This window comes from Oncorhynchus mykiss, chromosome 18 (assembly GCF_013265735.2).
Source record: "Oncorhynchus mykiss isolate Arlee chromosome 18, USDA_OmykA_1.1, whole genome shotgun sequence".
NCBI classification, from domain to species: Eukaryota; Metazoa; Chordata; class Actinopteri; order Salmoniformes; family Salmonidae; genus Oncorhynchus; species Oncorhynchus mykiss.
Window position 1 is genome coordinate 33,180,174 of NC_048582.1, and position 21,988 is coordinate 33,202,161.

General features: G+C 43.7%; 1 protein-coding gene across 2 annotated transcripts in view; it reads right to left on the bottom strand.

Annotated features, from left to right (window-relative positions):
* Positions 1-21,988, bottom strand: part of LOC110496796 (oxysterol-binding protein-related protein 10) — a 136,906-nt gene that overhangs the window by 7,748 nt on the left and 107,170 nt on the right. For both annotated transcript variants that reach the window (XR_005037434.1, XM_036952521.1), the window contains exons 8-9: positions 4,345-4,494; positions 3,518-4,013 (exon numbers count right to left, since the gene is read on the bottom strand). Coding sequence is in view for 1 of the 2 variants with exons in the window: in XM_036952521.1 (XP_036808416.1) it covers positions 3,518-4,013; positions 4,345-4,494 (646 nt within the window). In the remaining variant the exon portion in view is untranslated. The remainder of the gene's footprint in view (positions 1-3,517; positions 4,014-4,344; positions 4,495-21,988) is intronic.

Consider the following 21,988-nt stretch of genomic DNA (forward strand, 5'->3'; position numbering starts at 1 on the left):
GAAAGATACAGTATCTCCAGACCATAAATATACTCCTCTAGGATGAAAGATACAGTATCTCCAGACCATAAATATACTCCTCTAGGATGAAAGACACAGTATCTCCAGACCATAAATATACTCCTCTAGGATAAATTTTTTCACTGGGTAGAAAAATGCCTGTGAAATGTTCTTCATTAGTGTTGGAGTTGAACAGAAAAAAAAGTGCCTCGTTAACAACATTAAATGGTGGGATCATCAACCAAGATTTTCCCAGTTACTCCGGCAGAACGGCGGACACCCACTGTGCACGACCCCGCGTCGCCCCATGAATTGATTTCTCTCCCTTTGTGATGTTCATGGACTTGATTCCCCATAAGGGAGGACGTTAAAAGTGAACTCTGACCTACAACATCTCTTCACGTACATTCTGTTTGGTCATATAGGACAAATGAATAATCCCACCAGCTTCTGCTCCTCTGTGGGTTGACCTATTGCTTTCATGTCTTACTCATGAACCCAATCATCTTCCACTACAAAAAACCTATGGGGGTTATCACGTAAAACCCTATAGTGAACCATAGGGAAGCATAGTGAACCACAGTGAAGCATAGTGAACCATAGGGAAGCATAGTGAACCACAGTGAAGCATAGTGAACCATAGGGAAGCACAGTGAACCATAAGGAAGCACAGTGAACCATAGGGAAGCACAGTGAAGCATAGTGAACCATAGGGAAGCATAGGGAAGCATAGTGAACCATAGTGAACCATAGGGAAGCATAGTGAATGGAATGGAATTAGCATCCATTCAATTCCATTGCCCTCTACTGTTAACTATCTTATGACCAGTCTAACTCCTCCCGAATGGGACATTATACAGGTGCTCTGACTCTCTGTGGTCACAAAAGATCCCATGGCACTTATCATAAGAGTAGGGGTATTAACCCCGGTGTCCTGACTACATTCCTAATCTGACCCTCATACCATCACGGTCACCTAATCATCCCCAGTTTACAATTGGCTCATTCATCCCCCTCCTCTCCCCTGTAACTATTCCCCAGGTCGTTGCTGTAAATGACACTGTGTTCTCAGCCAACTTACCTGGTAAAATAAGGGTTAAATAAATACAATAAAATACATATTATTGCTAAATAGTATAAGGGTGTTTTCACAGTTGGTCCCTTTAAGCCAATTTTGAATACTGCAATGGAAATCAGACCCCTCAAAAAGAGACCCCAAAGCGAACCAAACTGAGACCATCTCAAGAGGTGGTCTGAGTTCGGTTCGCTTGAATTTCACGGTCCAGGTTTGCTTGTCATTATTCCTGCACCACGCATTAGACTACTGCAATAAACCCTCTGACATTAATGCCAAAGTAGAGAGAAGATGACAGTTGTGCAGGTTCGCAAAAAAAAAAAGTGCTGTTTTTGGTTAGGCCTATTGCTACTGTCAAGGATGCACAACAATTCCAAGAGAGCTTCACAAGCTGTTTATTCGATTGTGGGGGTTGAATAAGGGTGAAAAGACGACAACATATTTGGTGAGAATCACAACATAGGGTACTAAATCCATTCCAGCTCTTAAGGGGACGGTAGCCTACATTGGGTGTACAATTTCCCATTACAGCATTATTTATTCTGTTACCAATTTTTACATGTTAATAGTATCTTCTGATGAACTAAATGCAATCTATTAACTTCCAAAATTTAAGTAGGTATATGGTATATCTAGCTGTCCGATAACACATTCTGATGGGATGGCTTGTCCCTGCACTTCATAAAAGCCCAGAGTGCATTGAGTGAATGTTGGGAAAATATCTGGGTTCCTTTCTTAAACAGAGCAATGTAAAATGCAAAGAGGAACTCGGACCACAAAATAGGTGAAGTGAACTGTCAAAAAGAGTTGAGTCCTCATTCAAAGGCAAGGGAAGTGTGAACACAACGACAACTTAGTTGTTTTGCTTTATTTTACCACCAGAGTTCACTTTAACGAGGAATGAGATCTGTATGTGAAAACACTCTAATTGAGTCAGGAGAGAAATCATGTGGAAGGTCATCACATGACTGGGCTGGCATGTACTCGTTTGGCTATATTTCAAGTGGGAAACATTTCCTTCACAATCGAGCCCTCTCCTCGACCCTTTGGTCTTACCTTGTCCACCTCTTCATACTGTGTATGCAAAGTGCTGTACTATATATCCAATGTCACTGAATGAATACTGTCTTTGGTCGAGAGCATAAAGGCATAACAATCTAGCATTTATAATACCGTCAGTACAGACACAATTGATCATGTTTTTAGCTAAACCCCCACATTGACCAACCGTGCTGTCCATGACAACCCATTGCGCTGTCCATGACAACCCGCCGCGCTGTCCATGACAACCCGCTGAGCTGTCCATGACAACCCACCGCGCTGTCCATGACAACCCGCTGAGCTGTCCATGACAACCCGCCGCGCTGTCCATGACAACCCGCTGAGCTGTCCATGACAACCCACCGCGCTGTCCATGACAACCCACCGCGCTGTCCATGACAACCCGCCGCGCTGTCCATGACAACCCACCACGCTGTCCATGACAACCCACCACCACCGCAAATCACAGCAGGAGCAGATTGACACATGCTTACCTCGCCATCAGACATCATCTTAATCAGCACCAATCAATGCAGCACAAAATATTGTCCGCTTAAAAAATATATATTATATTTTCATTAGAGGCACAATACTCAAAAGATGCCAAACCACACAGGCCTCTAAATGTGAGAGGGTCACCATTGTGCTTCAAAAGCAATCCCAAAATGAATGCACAAACCCTGTGGTATGACTAGGCATTAAAAAAAAAGGTACGCCTGAGAATATTTTCTGGCCGTGGTGAATCAGTATAACATGTATACAGATTCAGTCTATTCTGTTCAAGGGCTTCCTGTATTCTGTGACTCGTTCAGAAAGGCCTACATTGTGGCGTCAAGAGGGCAGATAGAGGACTCATGTATTGATTGTCATCAGAGAACTTGCATACCCATCCATGGGACTATGCACAATGGATAGGTACAGTACGAGAGTAAAAACTGGCTGCAGTAATCACAATTGTTGAAAGGTTTTAAAAACAATTCTAATTCATGCAACAGTTGGACAATAGATGTGGACACTCCAAACTTTTACAATGAAAAGTATCCATCAGATAATGACTGCATTAAAAGCACATAAAACATTTTCCTGTCAGGGGCAAATCATTTATGGAGCCAGAGGCACAAGCAAGAGTATGAAAGTAAAGTGAAAGCAATCAAACCAGCAATATTTAAGTGACAAGACTTTTGCACCCCTCAAACACAGGAAATAGATGGCTGAAAAACACAGCTCCTCAGGTGGCAGGAACATGCGTGTTGCCAATGCCATTCAAACTGCCAGCAACTGTATATTCCAAAACATTAGCATAAGCTTAAGAAAAGTGTATGATTTGAACTCAGTCATGTACTTATGGTGTCAGCTTTTAGCTGAGCCTCAACGAACCCGGAAGCGCATATTTTCACTCACCTTCCCCTATCATGGACACACCAATGGACATGCCCATGAACTTGCTTCTCGTCCACACGTGGGCATTGACACACATCCTCCTCTCTGGGCACTCGCAGTAGAACCCTGAGACAGGCGGGTGGTGGGACACCTGCTCGGCCATGAAGCGAACGCGGTAACACTCGCTCCCCGACGGACCGTCCTGCGGTTGGGTGTTGTTGGGGACCCTGGAGGCTGGTTCCCTGGGGCCCTGAGACCTGAGGGGCCTCACTCTGTCCCGAGGCACCTCCCAGGAACAGTGGAAGGTTTCGCCCAGTGCCGGGTTGTAGGGCTTCTTGGCCACAGCTCCTTTGCGGCCCTCGTGGAAGGCGGTAAGGTAGTACTCCACGAAGCGTACGATGCGGTCCTCCGCCGTGGCTCCAGCCGTGATGGACAGGAACATGTCCGGGTGGGCCATGAAGTTAGCGTACATCTCCAGCAGGGAGCGCTTCTCCAGGATGAACGTGGGCAGCACCACCTGGTAAACAGGGCGGGAGGCGACCGTTAAACTACATGAGGGAGACACTTCACTAGTGCTGATCGGGAACGGCACTAGTCATCATTTGAACCAAAAGCTTTTTAAATTGTCCTTCCATGACTGTTTTGATGCCATTGATGATCATATTCAACTGAGCAGGCTAGTGAAATGGACATACCAGTACATAACTGTAATCTGTACTTCCTAAAACAGGAATCAAGACATTCCATTCCTATTCAGTCAGTGAACCAGTAAACATTGTGTTGGCCATACCAGCTCTAACATTCCAAGGAAAAGACATGGAGAGAGCAGAGAGCGTTGGCTGTCTTACCCGGGTGAGGTCCATGCCCAGTTTGAGCTGGGAGAGGAGGTGCAGGATGATGCTCCGCTGGTCGTCCAGCACTCCCAGGTCCTCTTCCTCATTGTCCTCCATGTCAGTCACCTCCTCACTGGGGCTGATGGCCTCCAACCCTGCTGGGTGCTGCAGGAACAGAGAAACTGTTAGGTTAACATGGTCTGACATAAGAGTGACAATGTCTCCCTGGTAAATGAGGTCTCCTGAGTACGGCTGTTGTGGTCATGAAATTTTGTCAGCAGGATATTGTCATGCAAAAGACTCCCAGGTCTCACAGTAATTGACCATTAATTAACAAATACTTTTAGCATCTCCAAAAATGGAAAGGATTTTTCCCATTACAGTGCGCATATGACGTGGCCATATTGAGCATAAAAGTGATCACTCGAAACTGGCGGCGTAGTACCCAAAATACCCAAGCCATTTTTTTTTGTATTTATTTTATTACACTTTTAAAAGAAATGCATGTGAGATTTATTTTCTATGGGTAATTTCTATATAATGTAACAAAGAAATAGTTTGTGACAATCAAGTTGACTTCCAATTGGTTACATTTTTTTTTTTAGTTTTACCCCTTTTTCTTCCCAATTTCGTGGTATCCAATTGTTGTAGTAGCTACTATCTTGTCTCCTCGCTACAACTCCCGTACAGGCTCGGGAGAGACGAAGGTTGAAAGTCATGCTTCCTCCGATACACAACCCAACCAAGCCGCACTGCTTCTTAACACAGCGCACATCCAACCCGGAAGCCAGCCGCACCAATGTGTCGGAGGAAACACCGTGCACCTGGCAACCTTGGTTAGCGCGCACTGTGCCCGGCCCGCCACAGGAGTCGCTGGTGCGCATCCCTACCGACCAATCCCTCCCTAACCCGGACGACGCTAGGCCAATTGTGCGTCGCCCCACGGAACTCCCGGTCGTGGCCGGTTACAACAGAGCCTGGGCGCGAACCCAGGGACTCTGATGGCACAGCTGGCGCTGCAGTACAGCGCCCTTAACCACTGCGCCACCCGGGAGACCCCTTATTGTTGATTTTAATCATTCGGTGGTTTCCCTGAACAACGTCATGTGGATAAACTTTGTAGCGCATAAGCTAGAAAGTTCTACCACGCTAGCTTACTGGAATTGACTCACCAGCTAAGGTCATTTAGTAGTTCTAGCAATGGCAAACCAAATGTTGATCGCTAGGTTTTAAAAAAACAAACATCTGGAGGAAAAAGAGTGTGTGCCAGAAAATAATTTGGATCAATCTACCGATAGCTTTCAGAATGAGACATTAACAGGTGGCGCCAGGATAGAAACAACCGCAATCGCCACCACAACTGCCAATGCCACGTTGAGCCACACATGCTTGCCTACCACACTGTCTCCTCTCGTTCTTTATGTTGCGGGCGGGGGTAAACCTGCAGTAGGTCCACCGACAGATTTGTCTGCCGTTGATGAACCAGCCTGTCAACCAAAGCTAGCAACGTTCCCTTCAAGTATGATAAATCATGCTGCTTCTCTTCAAGGTCGTATGACCAGTTTGTGTGGATTGAGTATAGTAAAGCAGAATATGCAATTTATTGTAAGTTTTGTAGGCACTTTCCTGGAGCAAATGTCAAATTCAGATTTGTACGAGATGGATTTAATAACTGGAAACTCGCAAGAAATGCTTGCTGCAAACACGAGAATAGCAAATTACATGCTAGTTAGTGTCCTTGCAAAATTTGAATCCTGCAAGGTGACCCATGGGCCTAGAAGTCGTGGGACTCTGTTGAACCAAGTACATGGTTATGCAAACATGGATTTTATTGAAAGAACCCGTGCGTGCACATGTTAAAGTGGTCATAGATATTGTTCTAACATGTGCAAAGCAGGATATTCAACTCAGAGGGCATAGAGAACCCGGAGAGGCAAACAACAAAGGTAACTTATTAGAAATCTTCAATTTCATCTCAAAGTATGACTCAGAAATACAAAACAGGCTTAATGAACTACCTCGCAATGCCAGCTTATGAGCCCTGAAAATCAGAACAAGTTGCTGGAGTGTGCAGGCAGCATCATTGTTACAGTGCGGGATAAAAGATGGACGTTCATTCTGCGCCTTCCACGTATTTTGACATACTAGCAGATGAATATAAAGATCAAATCTAAACGAGAACTTAATGCTGTGTGCATCCGAAACATTCATGCTGGAATGATGCAAGAAAGGGCTGTTGGGTTCGTGGAAACCGCTGATTAGTCTGCACAAGGAATTTCTCAGAAAAGACTTGGTGTTGCAACCCCTGGAGTTGGATCCCACTCTGCGTGTGGGTTTTCGTTTCGAGCTTCAGTCATGTCAGGGAACAGAAGGGTACATGTCCTACTAAAGCAAACATTTAAGCAAGCGGTATATGTGCATTGCAACTCCCACCGTTTGAATTTGGTAGGTAGGTTCTGTGCACCGCGGCAAAAGTGTTGGGACACTTTTTTTTGAGACAGTAATACAATATGAATTGAGGATGCTGAATTCACTGTTATTATTCAGCAGTTCAGTCGGGAAATGAACATGGGGAAAGCTAGACTTTCCCTCCATAATGAGTGCACTTGACAGCTGCCCTGATGATATGTTCTCTAATATAAACTCTCTGTTCAGGATCGTTGTTACACTTCCAGTGACATCACGCAGTGTGGAGAGACTTTTCTCAACAACAACAACTAGGATGAAACATCGTCTTCGCACATCAGTGACAAGCGCCCGGCTGAACCACTTCAGTTTGCGGTCTTTGAGCGTCAACTGACAGATACATTGGATTACGATGAAATCATCACCATATTCAACTCAAAGCCTCGCCGTCTGCGCCTTGTGATGTAGGTCACGCCTTATGATACGTCTACTAAAGGTAAGGTACCTTTTTATAGTACTACTGCTTGCCGTGGTATAAATGGTAACATCAAATGCAGGCTTGTTTGCCCATCGAGATTAAAGTGCGCCTGGTCTAAAGTTACTGTCTTATTTGAATATGCTGGGATAGGTAATTATTTGTATGTGTAACGAGGTTGCGCCAAGTACTATGCACTAGTATAAAACGATTGTATTACGAAATAATATACGGTGCACATCGCAAAATAAATGTAAGAAACAAGTAGAAAAAAATGCCTATCCAAATTTTTCTAGGCTTATCCCCACAACAAAAAAATCTGGCTTCGCCCATGCTTGAAACAGGTCCTATATATGCTATATTTAGAGTTATTTGGCAACTTTAGTTGTGAATGATACAAACCTTAGAATGTCTTAGAACTTAAAAAAGGATATGGGCTGCATGGTGCGACAATAGGCTAGTGATGATTTGATAAAGAAGCTAAATAAAAGCTTGGGCTCGTTTCCTTGCCTCAGTCGTTCTCTCATCAAGTGATTTTCACCCATCAGACTATTCTCAATTTAATCTGGTCTTTACTAATATGTACAATTTGTTTCAGGGGGAAAAAGTAATGTCATGTGTATGCACTTGAATAGGGAATGGAGGGTGCAAGCTTTCCCGCTGGTCGGTTTTGTAGGCTACTTCGGTCTTATAACGGAGCTGTGTTTAATACCAGCAGCTGAGAAATAAATGCAAGAACACTTATTTCACTCCAATCATCAACCACTGTTTGAGGAGTATGCTCTCGCTGCCCAACAGGTGATATTCCACCCAAACGCTGTATGCCATGGGCTCTCCAACCCTATTCCTGCCGCTACCCAGTGCTTTATTTGGGAAACCGAGTGAAATCTGTTCGAGAACATTGAGAGTAACATGTTTCCGCAACGAAACACATTTCACTAAACTGTTGACATCCCGTCTGTGCGCTCGAGAAAAGAATAAAGGATATATATATGTATATACACACACACACACACACACACACACACACACACACACACACACAGCTCAAAAAATAAAGGGAACACGTAAACAACACAATGTAACTCCAAGTCAATCACACTTCTGTGAAATCAAACTGTCCACTTAGGAAGCAACACTGATTGACAATAAATTTCACATGCTGTTGTGCAAATGGAATAGACAACAGGTGGAAATTATAGGCATTTAGCAAGACACCCCCAATAAAGGAGTGGTTCTGCAGGTGGGGACCACAGACCACTTCTCAGTTCCTATGCTCCCTGGCTGATGTTTTGGTCACTTTTGAATGCTGGCGGTGCTTTCACTCTAGTGGTAGCAGGAGACGGAGTCTACAACCCACACAAGTGGCTCAGGTAGTGCAGCTCATCCAGATTCCTATGCTCCCTGGCTGATGTTTTGGTCACTTTTGAATGCTGGCGGTGCTTTCACTCTAGTGGTAGCAGGAGACGGAGTCTACAACCCACACAAGTGGCTCAGGTAGTGCAGCTCATCCAGGATGGCACATCAATGCGAGCTGTGGCAAGAAGGTTTGCTGTGTCTGTCAGCGTAGTGTCCAGAGCATGGAGGTGCTACCAGGAGACAGGCCAGTACATCAGGAGATGTGGAGGAGGCCGTAGGAGGGCAACAACCCAGCAGCGGGACCGCTACCTCCGCCTTTGTGCAAGGAGGAGCACTGTCAGAGCCCTGCAAAATGACCTCCAGCAGGCCACAAATGTGCATGTGTCTACTCAAACGGTCAGAAACAGACTCCATGAGGGTGGTATGAGGGCCCGACGTCCACAGGTGGGGGTTGTGCTTACAGCCCAACACCGTGCAGGACGTTTGGCATTTGCCAGAGAACACCAAGATTGGCAAATTCGCCACTGGCGCCCTGTGCTCTTCACAGATGAAAGCAGGTTCACACTGAGCACGTGATAGACGTGACAGAGTCTGGAGACGCCGTGGAGAACGTTCTGCTGCCTGCAATATCCTCCAGCATGACCGGTTTGGCGGTGGGTCAGTCATGGAGTGGGGTGGCATTTCTTTGGGGGGCCGCACAGCCCTCCATGTGCTCGCCAGAGGTAGCCTGACTGCCATTAGGTACCGAGATGAGATCCTCAGACCCCTTGTGAGACCATATGCTGGTGCAGTTGGCCCTGGGTTCCTCCTAATGCGAGACCATCCGCCACCTCATCAGGAGCATGCCCAGGCGTTGTAGGGAGGTCGTACAGGCACGTGGCGGCCACACACTACTGAGCCTCATTTTGATTTGTTTTAAGGACATTACATCAAAGTTGGATCAGCCTGTAGTATGGTTTTCCACTTTAATTTTGAGTGTGACTCCAAATCCAGACCTCCATGGGTTGATAAATTTGATTTCCATTGATAATTTTTGTGTGATTTTGTTGTCAGCACATTCAACTATGTAAAGAAAAAAGTATTTAATAAGAATATTTCATTCATTCAGATCTAGGATGTGTTATTTTAGTGTTCCCTTTATTTTTTTGAGCAGTGTATAAGCACCATGGGACCACGCAGCCGTCACACCGCTCAGGAAGGAGATGCATTCTGTCTCCTTTCGATGAACGTACTTTGGTGCGAAAAGTGTAAATCAATCCCAGAACAACAGCAAAGGACCTTGTGAAGATGATGGAGGAAACAGGTACAAAAGTATCTAAATCCACAGTAAAACAAGTCCTATATTGACATAACTCAGCCAGGAAGAAGCCACTGCTCCAAAACCACCATTAGCCAGACTACAGTTTGCAACTGCACATGGGGACAAAGATGGTACTTTTGGAGAAATATCCTTGGTCTGATGAAACAAATTAGAACTGTTTGGCTATAATGACCATCGTTAGGTTTGGAGGAGAAAAGGGGAGGCTTGCAAGCCGAAGAACACCATCCTAACTGTGAAGCACAGGGGTGGCAGCATCATGTTGTGGGGGTGGTTTGCTGCAGGAGGGACTGGTGCACTTCACAAAATAGATGGCATCATGAGGGTGGAAAATTATGTGGATATATTGAAGCAACATCTCAAGACATCAGTCAGGAAGTTAAAGCTTGGTCACAAATGGGTCTTCCAAATGGACAATGACACCAAGTATACTTCCAAAGTTGTGGCCTACAAACCTGACTCAGTTTACACCAGCTCTGTCAGGAGGAATGGGCCAAAATTCACCCAACTTATTGTGGGAAGCTTGTGGAAGGCTACCCAAAACATTTGACCCAAGTTAAACATTTAAAGGCAAAATTTAAATTAAAAGGCAATTCTACCAAATACTAATTGAGTATGTAAACTTCTGACCCACTGGGAATGTGATGAAAGAAATAAAACTGAAATAAATCATTATCTCTACTATTATTCTGACATTTCACATTCTTAAAATAAAGTGGTGATCCTAACTGACCTAAGACAGGGAATTTGTACTAGGATTAAATGTCAGGAATTGTGAAAAACTGAGATTAAATGCATTTGGCTAAGGTGTATGTAACCTTCCCACTTCAACTGTAGGTCTATGGGCTGGGCTAGGCTACATGAGGTGTGCGACTAGGATTTGAAAATGTCGCAAAAAAAACTTTTTTGCTTACTGCACAAGCTGGGCATCATTCACAAATGATAACTAATATTGTCACACATCAGACTATTCTTAATTTAGTGGTGTCTTTACATTCGCCAGGCCCACTGGCCCCAGGTCATCTAAGGGTCTCTGCTGTGTGGAGTCCCGCCTTGTCTCAGCTCACTGGTCACCATGGCGACACACTCCAGCAGGTATATCTCACTGGTCACCCCCAAGGCCAGTTCTTCCTTCGGCCGCCTCTCCTTCCGGTTCTCTACTGCCAATGACGAGAGCGAACTACAAGGATCACTAAAGCTGGAGACTCATATCTCCCTCACTAGCTTTAAGCAACAGCTGTCAGAGCAGCTCACACATCACTGAACCTGTACATATCCCATCTGTAAATAGCCCATCCAAGCTACCTCATCCCCATACTGTATTTATTTATTTATCTTGCTCCTTAGCACTCCAGTATCTCTACTTGCACATTCATCTTCTGCACATTCTACCATTCCAGGGTTTAATTGCTATATTGTAATTACTTTGCCACCATGGCCTATTTATTGCCTTACCTCACTTTTCCTACCTCATTTGCACACACTGTATATAGACTTTTCTATTGTGTTATTGACTGTATGTTTGTTTATCCCATGTGTAACTCTGTGCTGTTGTTTTTGTCACTTTGCTTTATCATCTTGGCCAGGTCGCAGTTGTAAATGAGAACTTGTTCTCAACTAGCCTACCTGGTTAAATAAAGGTGAAAAAAAATAAAACATATACTATATAATATATGAATGAAATTAGTTATGATTTAGAATGGACCATTATCATGCACCTGTATCGAAACAGGGACAGCGGGAAATAATACATGTCATCTATGGACTTAAATAGTGAATGGAGAACGCTTTTCACCGTGGTTTATCTTCATGCCAGCCAGGTAGGCTATACTCCTGTTGTAAAGATAAACAATGTGCTTAATATTAGGAAAGTTGAGAAATAAATATAGTAGGCCTAGTCTATAGAAAGCTGATGTAGTCCTCTTTTTAGTAGAGGCCATCACTCTGTTTTCTCACGCAATTGCATTGCCTATAGAAATGTTACGCAACATGAGCTCATGGGCTCTCATGAAGTGTTTATTTAGATTTTCAAATACTTTTGCATCGATGTCAGACTGATTAGAGGGACAATATAGTGCTGAATATCAGGCAGTTAGCAAGTTAGGCAGGCTGACCAGCAGCAGCATTAGAGCTTGGAGAAGCCTAATTACAGCGACTTAAAGGTCATGTGGAGTCAGACTGCCTTCATGACTGGTGACCGCAGGTGTGGCGGTAATACAGTCACCCTAACAGTCCTACTTCTGACCTCAATGGGACTTCCTGGATAAACAAAATATTCAAAAACGATTGTACATATACATGGATGTCATAACATCTATCACTGAAGGGTGTTATCCCTGACATTGTCTGGAGAACCCAGATAATCAGTGTCCATTTTCTCATACCGATCCCCTCTTTATTGTGACAACATTGGACACATCCACAATTAGAAGAGGACTCCATTTTTGCTTTTGCATTGTCTTATTTTCATTGCTAATCCAAGCACTACATAAAGTCCCATTCATTATTCAGAGAGTAGATACGGACCCATAAGAGCAGAGCCATAGGACAGAAGGACCCATTAAATAGGAATATGTAAATACCAGGCAGGGAACGCAACCAATTCCATTGTTCCATGCACCGGTTTACGGTTTCCTTCCTTGTAATGATGGTTCAGCGACACGCAAGGGGGTCGAGGTATGCCTCGGAGAATTTCCCTGAGAGTGCACTGCCTGATTCCTTCCAACAGCTTAGTGCCCTTCAGCGCTGCCCGGACTCACAATGCCTCGACAAGGCTTTGATATAGTTGAGATGTTGCAGTGAACGTGGACAGGGTTGTGTGGTCCGTTAAAAGGTTAAAAAGAAGATCTCCTGCAATAACTCAGGGAAGAAAAAAAGAGCCCATTGTATAATGCAGGAAAGTGCTCCAGTGGGCAACAAACACTGTCTTCTCCTCCTTCTCCCTCTTTTTATTTCTTTCTCTAACCATGTACAGTGTGCATCTGACACGTGACAGACTGCCACCTAATGTCACCAAAAATGGCACTGAATGTAGAACAGAATACGGTTGTTAGTAGCAGGAAATGACAGACCGCAATGCCTTATACAAACAGAATGAACCATTACTTGGTAAATGCACACATGACCTAACACTCTCAGGCATATTACACACACACACACAACCTTTAAACACCCTCACTTACGTTGCATGGTTGAGAAGATACAGGCTTGCTCTCAGTGCAGCTGGAGCTCATCTCCAGTAGGCTTTGTGTATGTGTGAAAGAGACACCGATTAGAGACACACAGATCTAACCCACCAGGTGTCCACAAAGTCCTGAAGCAGAGTTTCTACCCACCGCGTCACCGTTGCAGAGTACTACAAATAGAAACCCCCCCACAATTATACCTTTGGAACGATATTCAGTTAAAGCTCCTTCAGCTTCCTTTCCTGACGACTTGTTGTGCTGAGAGAATGTTGTGCATAGAGGCAGAGTTGCCCTGCTGAAGATGAGACATGCGCTGTGGTGTTGGTAAGACCCCAGTCTAGTGCGTGACTAAGAGAGAGAGGAGTTCAAGTAAAGTGCTCTCTCTCGCTCTCCTCCCTACCTCTCCCCTACTCCTTCTCCCCCTCTCCTGGCTTTCACATGATACATGATGGTGTGTTTGATCCACACCATCTCCTTTTCCCTTTCTCCCTTTCCCTCTCTCCAGGCATCGGGGGAGTGTGTGGGCGGAGAGCTGGGATAGGGGGGAAAGTTTGCTCATGCTCTCACTTCAAAAAGGCCAAATCTTTTTTTTCCCTTGACTTGAGCAGACTAACCTTTTAGGTCTATTCAACACCCACCTCCGTCCTTCTCATCCTCCACCAAATGCCATGACATCCCCAGATCGCTGGTCCCGTCCCTCGCCCATTGCAGGTGAAGAGGGCCAACATCACACTTCTATACTGACCTTTTGATATAATGGAAGTGTCCTTGTTTCACCTTTTCAGCACATAACTAGCCCACGTGCTTTTTTTCCCTGCTCTGTTCCCCTTGGTTTCACATGCTGAAGAATTAGATCCTTGGAAACACAGTGAGATGTCAACTTTGTTGTGGTAAATAAAATGAAAATGAAATGTTCAGTCAGCCGGAAAAAAAAAAACTTCTCCATTAGTCCTGAGCGAGTTCTTTTGTTGTCTCGGGAATTGCTCACTTAAACAGCTGCTCCAGTTTCAACTAATTCCAAACAGAGAATGGATCAGCCTCAGAGCACATGACAGATACTGAAAACACTAGTTCATACAGCAGAAACGTACAATCTGTTTGGATACCGACAGATAAAACAGAAGCAGGGTGAATTCACAGCGTGGCATGTTGATCAGCACAGAGGGAAAAGAGCTGTCTGCCTCTCCAACCCTGAGAAATATCCATAGAAACGGATCCTGGATCAGATATGAGCTGCTCATTGACCATATTTATAAAGCGTCTCAGAGTATTAGTGCTGATGTAGAATCAGTACCCCCTTGTCCATGTAATCTTATACGTTTTGTTTTAAAAGGGCAAAGCCGATCCTAGATCAGCACTTCTGCTCTGAGATGCTTTATAAATATGGGCCCAGAAACTGTCACTCCTGAGCATAATGTAGGTAAAACAATGAGACAATTACTTGGATGGGCTCAAACAAGTGATGACTATTAGACCCCATATTGTTTACCTATTGTGGCTGTCTATACTGTCAAACTGTCCAATAAAGCCATCTTTATGTCAGGAGCCATAGACGTGCTCCAATGAAGAGGTCATGTCAGGACATATGTTCTACTTGTTTCATTTCTTTAAAAAAAAACTGATAGCATTATAGCAGATACACTTCTCCCCAAGGTACCAGGAAGGAATTGCAACAACAACAACAACAACAACAACAACAAAAACAAAATCCAAGACAAAGAAAAGCACAGATGAGCCCTCGAGGTTGACGCAAAAACAAACTGTAAAATAACTGGAGAAAAGCATCCAGACAGAGCGTGAATGAGCGCACATCTCTCCCATCTTCTCCCCAAAATTACAGTACCCCCCCACACATCTGCCATACTCACACCCTTGCTCCCCGTCTGCCTCCCAACCCTGCACGAAGGTTGAAACGTAAAGAAAAAACATATGGTTTTGACCATTTTTAAGCTGCCTTGTTGGTCAGTGTGTCAGGCCAAATGCAACATCTCGGAATACCAACACCCTTGCTACTCTTCTTCGTCCCAAGAGCTTTCTTTCCAAGCTGCTGCTACCCGTCTCATCCCTCTCCCTACTAGCAATGCCTGCTAACCTCCACAGGCAGCAGCCATGTCAAGACCACGGATCTCCGCTGCAACCTCAAACAGCACAGGCTGCTGCCCAACCAAAACAGACCGAGGGTCAACATGCATACAGAACAGCCAATAACATATGCACAGGGACATGCTACTTGGACAAATGAACGTATTTGAAACTTAGACCATACGTGCATCTAAAATCTACAGATCCAATGCCAAGACTAGACTGAGATCTACAAGGATCACGGATGCATTGACTGGATCAATGCCCATGTCAATTGAGCTTGCTAGTATCAGACCTAAATATATGTTCCTGCGGAAATGAGGCAAGTAAAGCTGGGAGCAGAGACTGGCTCCTTCATTTATAAATAATCATGGGGAGTTTCATCAGCGAGGCATTTAAGGAGGTGAGCGTTGCTCATGCACACATGCACAGTACACACACACACACACACACACACACATACACATACATACGAGAGAGACACACACAGAGACACAGAGAGAGATCAAAGATATTACACTGGACTGAATCCTTTTTCTTTATTGCATCATTAGTTTCTCCCAGTGTCACGATTCTAATTAATGTGGCCGATACTTTGAGATAATGGTTTTAGACTAGATTTCCTCATTATGTATCATACAGTAAAAAAAAAAAATATTTAAAACAATGTAAATTTAAAAAAAATATTTAAAAAAATGTAAATTAAAAAAAAATGTGCTGCTATGTGTGGTTCCCATTCGAATCAAACAGCTCATCATGACGAGTACGGTGACAGAGTTTAAGGACCCTGGACATCAAGGCAGCTGAACTGGCAATGAGTCAATTATTTCCATTTCGCTCACAGCTCTATGTTCTGTCTCAGACAAGCCAACATTTATGTGAAGGTTAGTTTCACATTTTGATATTTCCAAAGCCTTAGTTTCTCTGACGTAAAAACCTGAGTAAAGCCACACAAGCGAGATGAATTAAAGTATAACGATGGCATTTCACACCACACACTTGTACATGTATGTGTAAAACAGGACAACTATAAGCCCCCCCATATTTGAACAACAACTCAATCCCGTAGTGAGAGGATTAGCATAGAAACATCTCCCCCTCAACCCCTTTGAAAACACAGGGCTGTCAAAACAAAATACAGAACCAAATCTCTAATGACTTTCTCTCAGAAGACAGACAAAACAGAGAGAAAACTCGAAATTGAGACTCAGACAAAGTGGGTTTTGAGACCTCTGAAGTCTCTGAGCCGTCTCAGCCAAAGTAATGAGCCTTCCAAACACAGAGAGGGACATGTTGTCAGAGCTTTGAAGTAAGACTGAAATGAGACAACTTTGAGGAAGTGTTTATATGCTGAACAAAAATATGAAACGAAACATGTAAAGTTTTGGTCCCATTTTCATGAGCTGAAAAAAAAAAAAGATCCCAGAAATGTTCCAGACACACCAATGTGTTTACATCCCTGTTAGTGAGCATTTCTCCTTTGCCAAGTTAATCCAACCACCTAACAGGTGTGGCATATCAAGAAGCTGATTACGCAGCATGATCATTACACAGGAGCACCTTGATCTGGGGACAATAAAAGGCCACAAAAAAGGTGCAGTTTTGTCACACAATGCCACATAAGTCTAAAGTTTTGAGGGAGCGTGCAATGGGCATGACGACTGCAGGAATGTCCAACGGTGCTGTTACCAGAGAATTGAATGTTCATTTCTCGACCATAAGCTGCCTCTGTCGTTTTTATAGAATTTGGCATTACATCCATATGGCCTCACAATCTCGCCAGCCCCTCCACATCCGGCTTCTTCACCTGCTCTGAGGAGGTGGAAAGGGACCATGCACCTTGTGACAGAGGGGCTGAGGATTATTTCTATCTGTAATAAAGCCCTTTTGTGGGGAAAAACTCATTCTGATTGGCTGGGCCTGGCTCCCCAGTGGGTGACGAGGGCCCACCCATGGCTGCGCCCCTGCCCAGTCATGTGGAATCCATAGATTAGGATCTGATTTCCTTCTATGAACCGGAACTCGGTAAAATCTTTGAAATTGCGGCATCTTGCGTTCATAGTTTTGTTCAGTATGATATTATATTAGGTCTCAGTGACAAGAAGCATTGAGAAAGTTTAGTAAGGAGTGTAGATAAATTACTCAGGCTAAGTCACAGGTGGCTCCCTCTACCCGCCAACCTGTCTGAATGACGTTTGAGGGAAGAGGCTGGTGAAGAGCCTGTGAAGGGTTGTTTTCTGACAGGGATCTTGCTTACGGGGGAGGATACTTTCATTTTATTTCTCTCATAAATGAAAACTGACAGTTTTTTTCCACTCCCTTAATGATGGTATTTACTGTGTACACAAAACATTAGGAACACCTGCTCCTTCCATGACAGACTGACTAAGTGAATTAGCTTTCGACACCTTGTAAAGTCCATACTCTGAGGGCAAAAAGAGGTGCAATTCAATATTAGGCAGGTTGTGCCTAATGTTTTGTACCCTCTGTGTATATGACCATGACAACTACACAGTGAATGTTGTTTGAGATACACTACATATACAAAAGTGACTTTCAACGTGGCACCGTCATAGGATGCCACCTTTCCAACAAGTCAGTTCGTCAAATTCCTGCCCTGCTAGAGCTGCTCCGGTCAACTGTAAGTGTTATTATAGTGAAGTGGAAATGTCTAGGAGCAACGACGACTCAGCCGCGAAGTGGTAGGCCATACAAGCTCACAGAATGGGACCTGCCGAGTGCTGAAGCGCGTAGCATCTGTCCTCGGTTGCCACACTCATTACCGAGTTCCAAAACTGCCTCTGGAAGCAACGTCAGCACAAGAACTGTTCGTCGGGAGCTTCACGAAATGGGTTTCCATGGCCGAGCAGCTACGCACTAAGCCTAAGCTCATCATACGCAATGCCAAGTTTCGGCTGGAGTGGCGTACAGCTCGCCGCCATTGGAGCAGTGGTATGCGATGTCTGGAGTGAAGAATCACTGTTCACCATCTGGCAGTCTGACGGACGATTCTAGGTTTGGCGGATGCCAGGAGAACGCTACCTGCCCGAATGCATAGTCCGGGGCTGTTTTTCACAAAGCGAGGTTCATACAGATATGGTTTGTCGAGATTGGCGTGGAAGAACTTGACTGGTCTGCACAGATCCCGGACCTCAACCCTATCAAACACCTTTGGGAAGAATTGGAACGCCGACTGCGAGCCAGGCCTAAACGCCCAACATCAGTGCCTGACCTGTAATGCTCCTGGCTGAATGAAAGCAAGTTCCCACAGCAATGTTCCAACATCTAGTGGAAAGCCTTCCCAGAAGAGTGGAAGCTGGGGGGGGGGGGGGGGGGGATCAACTCCCTAATAATACCGATGAGTTTGAAATGAGATGTTCGACAAGCAGGTGTCCACATACTATTGGTCATGTAGTGTCTGACATCACACATGGCAGTATCCATTCATTCACATCACTATCTTCTGCTACCCTCTACTGGAGAGAGGAATGACCACTGAATGTATTGAAAGGGTGTAGAGTATAGGTCCAAGTGCAATGTGTGAAGGAAGTGTGGCTTGGTGAATTGGACTGTCAATGCTAGTGCAAAAAGCTAATGTATGCCTCAGTTACATTTAAAAAAAAAATCTTATACCCTGTGGGTTGAAAGTCAATAAATGGGAAGATCCTCCCCAAAACACTTCTGTTCCCTTCATAGCACTTGCCTTATTTGTCAGTACCTCAGACAGTTTTTAGGTCCATTGCTTGACTATTTCGACTTCTGTATTTTTATATCAAAATGCTACATTTCAGAAATTACCTAAAATGCATTAAAAATTATGTGTATTTATCGTTACATTAACATCAAAGTGTCTCGGCATTGAATTGAAAAATGTGTTTTTTAACATAACAATTTTTTTTTTTAAACAAAGACCTACTTAGTGCTCATACACTTCGGTTGGAGTCATTAAAACTAGTTTTTCAACCACTCCACATTTGTCTTGTTAACAAACTATAGTTTTTGCAAGTCAGTTAGAACATGTACTTTGTGCATGATGACACAAGTCATTTTTACAACAATTGTTTACAGACAGATTATTTCACTTATAATTCACTGTATCACAATTCCAGTGGGTCAGAAGTTTACATACACTAAGTTGACTTTGCCTTTAAACAGCTTGGAAAATTATGTCATGGCTTTAGAAGCTTCTGATAGGCTAATTGACATAATTTGAGTCAATTGGAGGTGTACCTGTGGATGTATTTCAAGGCTTACCTTCACACTCAGTGCCTCTTTGCTTGACATCATGGGAAAATCAAAAGAAACCAGCCAAGACCTAAAAAAGAATTGCAGACCTCCACAAGTCTGGTTCTTCCTTGGGAGCAAGGTACCACGTTCATCTGTACGAACAATAGTACACAAGTATAAACACCGTGGGACCACACAGCCGTCATTTACAAATGTAAATGAGAACTTGTTCTCAACTTGCCTACCTGGTTAAATAAAGGTGAAATTAAAATAAAATACCGCTCAGGAAGGAGAAGCATTCTGTCTCCTAGAGAAAAAGTGCAAATCAATCCCAGAACAACAGCAAAGGACCTTGTGAAGATGCTGTAGGAAACAGGTACAAAAGTGTCTATATCCACAGTAAAACAAGTCCTATATCGACATAACCTGAAAGTTCGCTCAGCAAGGAAGAAGCCACTGCTCCAAAACCACCATAAAAAAGCCAGACTACGGTTTGCAACTGCACATGGGGACAAAGATCGTACATTTGGAGAAATGTCCTCTGGTCTGATGAAACAAAAATAGAACTGTTTGGCAAGGGAGAGGCTTGCAAGCTGAAGAAACCCATCCCAACCGTGAAGCGTGGGGGTGGCAGCATCATGATGTGGGGGTGCTTTGCTGCAGGAGGGACTGGTGCTCTTCACAAAATAGACGGCTTCATGAGGGAGGAAAATTACGTGGATATGTTGAAGCAACCTCTCAAGACATCAGTCAGGAAGTTATAGCTTGGTCACAAATGGGTCTTCCAAATGGAAAATGACCCCAGGCATATTTCCAAAGTTGTGGAAAAATGGCTTAAGGACAACAAAGTCAAGGTATTGGAGTGGCCATCACAAAGCCCTGACCTCAGTCCTATAGAAAATGTGTGGGCAGAACTGAAAAAGTGTGTGCAAGCAAGGAGGCCTACAAACCTGACTCAGTTACACCAGCTCTGTCAGGAGGAATGGGCCAAAATTCACCCAACCTATTGTGGTGGGAATCTTGTGGAAGGCTACCCAAAATGTTTTACCCAGTTAAACAATTTAAAGGCAATGCAATCAAAATTCTAGATGAGTAAACTTCTGACCCACTGGGAATTTGATATAAGAAATACAAACTGAAATAAATTATTATCTCTACTATTATTCTGACATTTCACATTCTTAAAATGAAGTGGTGATCCTAACTGACCTAAGACAGGGAATTGTTACTAGGATTAAATGTCCGGAATTGTGAAAAACTGAGTTTAAATGTATTTGGCTAAGGTGTATGTAAACTTCCGACTTCAACATCTAAATACTCAAGCAAAACACCTACAAACTGTCTGGGGTACTAACAAATGGCCGGACAAGTGTTAAGACGGGCCCAGGAGTGTTTTGGGGTGAACTTCCCCTTTAAACAAAGTAAACATCACTAAAATATTGTATTCTGAATACTCTGTGATCCTTTGTTTTGATTACAAAGCCCTGTCCAGGTCATTTGGGACAGAAAATACATGTTGTTCAGCCATTATCCAAGTTTCAAAGTTACAGCAAATACATGTGTTGTTCAGCCATTATCCAAGTTTCAAAGTTACAGAAAGTACAGATCCATTTCCTTGCCTCTCTGGTATGAGGAATTGAATGAAATAGCTGTCATTATTCCTCTACTAGCAATCTACTCTGCATACAGAATAGTGATGCTGGGACTATTGTATTATACCTGCCAAAATGTTGCATGGGGTATTGGAAATGCATAAAACCACCTGATTTCTGCTAACACAAGCACTTTAAATCACATTTTTCCTCGCCACACTCTTACTCCCTGCCAAGATGAAGTGCTTTCTCCTGATGTTAAACACCATTTTAAACATAATGTTTTTACTGCTTCTGTTCTTCCTGAATCAGAAGAACAAGTCTAATGACACTGATGCTGCTTTAAAAAACAGAGAATAAGCATAGAGTCAAGAGTGTATGGAAACTCCAAGAGCTACACACTTCACCTTGGCTTGTGTATGGGGTTACAAAGGCAATGTCACAGACGAGTCGAGGTGTGAACGGACTATATAGTAATACTGCATGAATCACCTTGCATTTAAGAGCCATCAAACCACATATTCTGTGACACAGACACTTATATGTCCTACAGTAGGCCATAGTATAGCCTATAGCCCATAATGAGAATGGCTGCCAAAGAGTAAAAAGAACCTCAGCAAAGTAGTATGATGCTGTGGCTACAATATACACTGCTCAAAAAAATAAAGGGAACACTTAAACAACACAATGTAACTCCAAGTCAATCACACTTCTATGAAATCAAACTGTCCATTTAGGAAGCAACAATGATTGACAATACATTTCACATGCTGTTGTGCAAATGGAATAGACAACAGGTGGAAATTATAGGCAATTAGCAAGACGCTCCCAATAAAGGAGTGGTTCTGCAGGTGGTGACCACAGACCACTTCTCAGTTCCTATACTTCCTGGCTGATGTTTTGGTCACTTTTGAATGCTGGCGGTGCTTTCCCTCTAGTGGTAGCATGAGACGGAGTCTACAACCCACACAAGTGGCTCAGGTAGTGCAGCTCATCCAGGATGGCACATCAATGC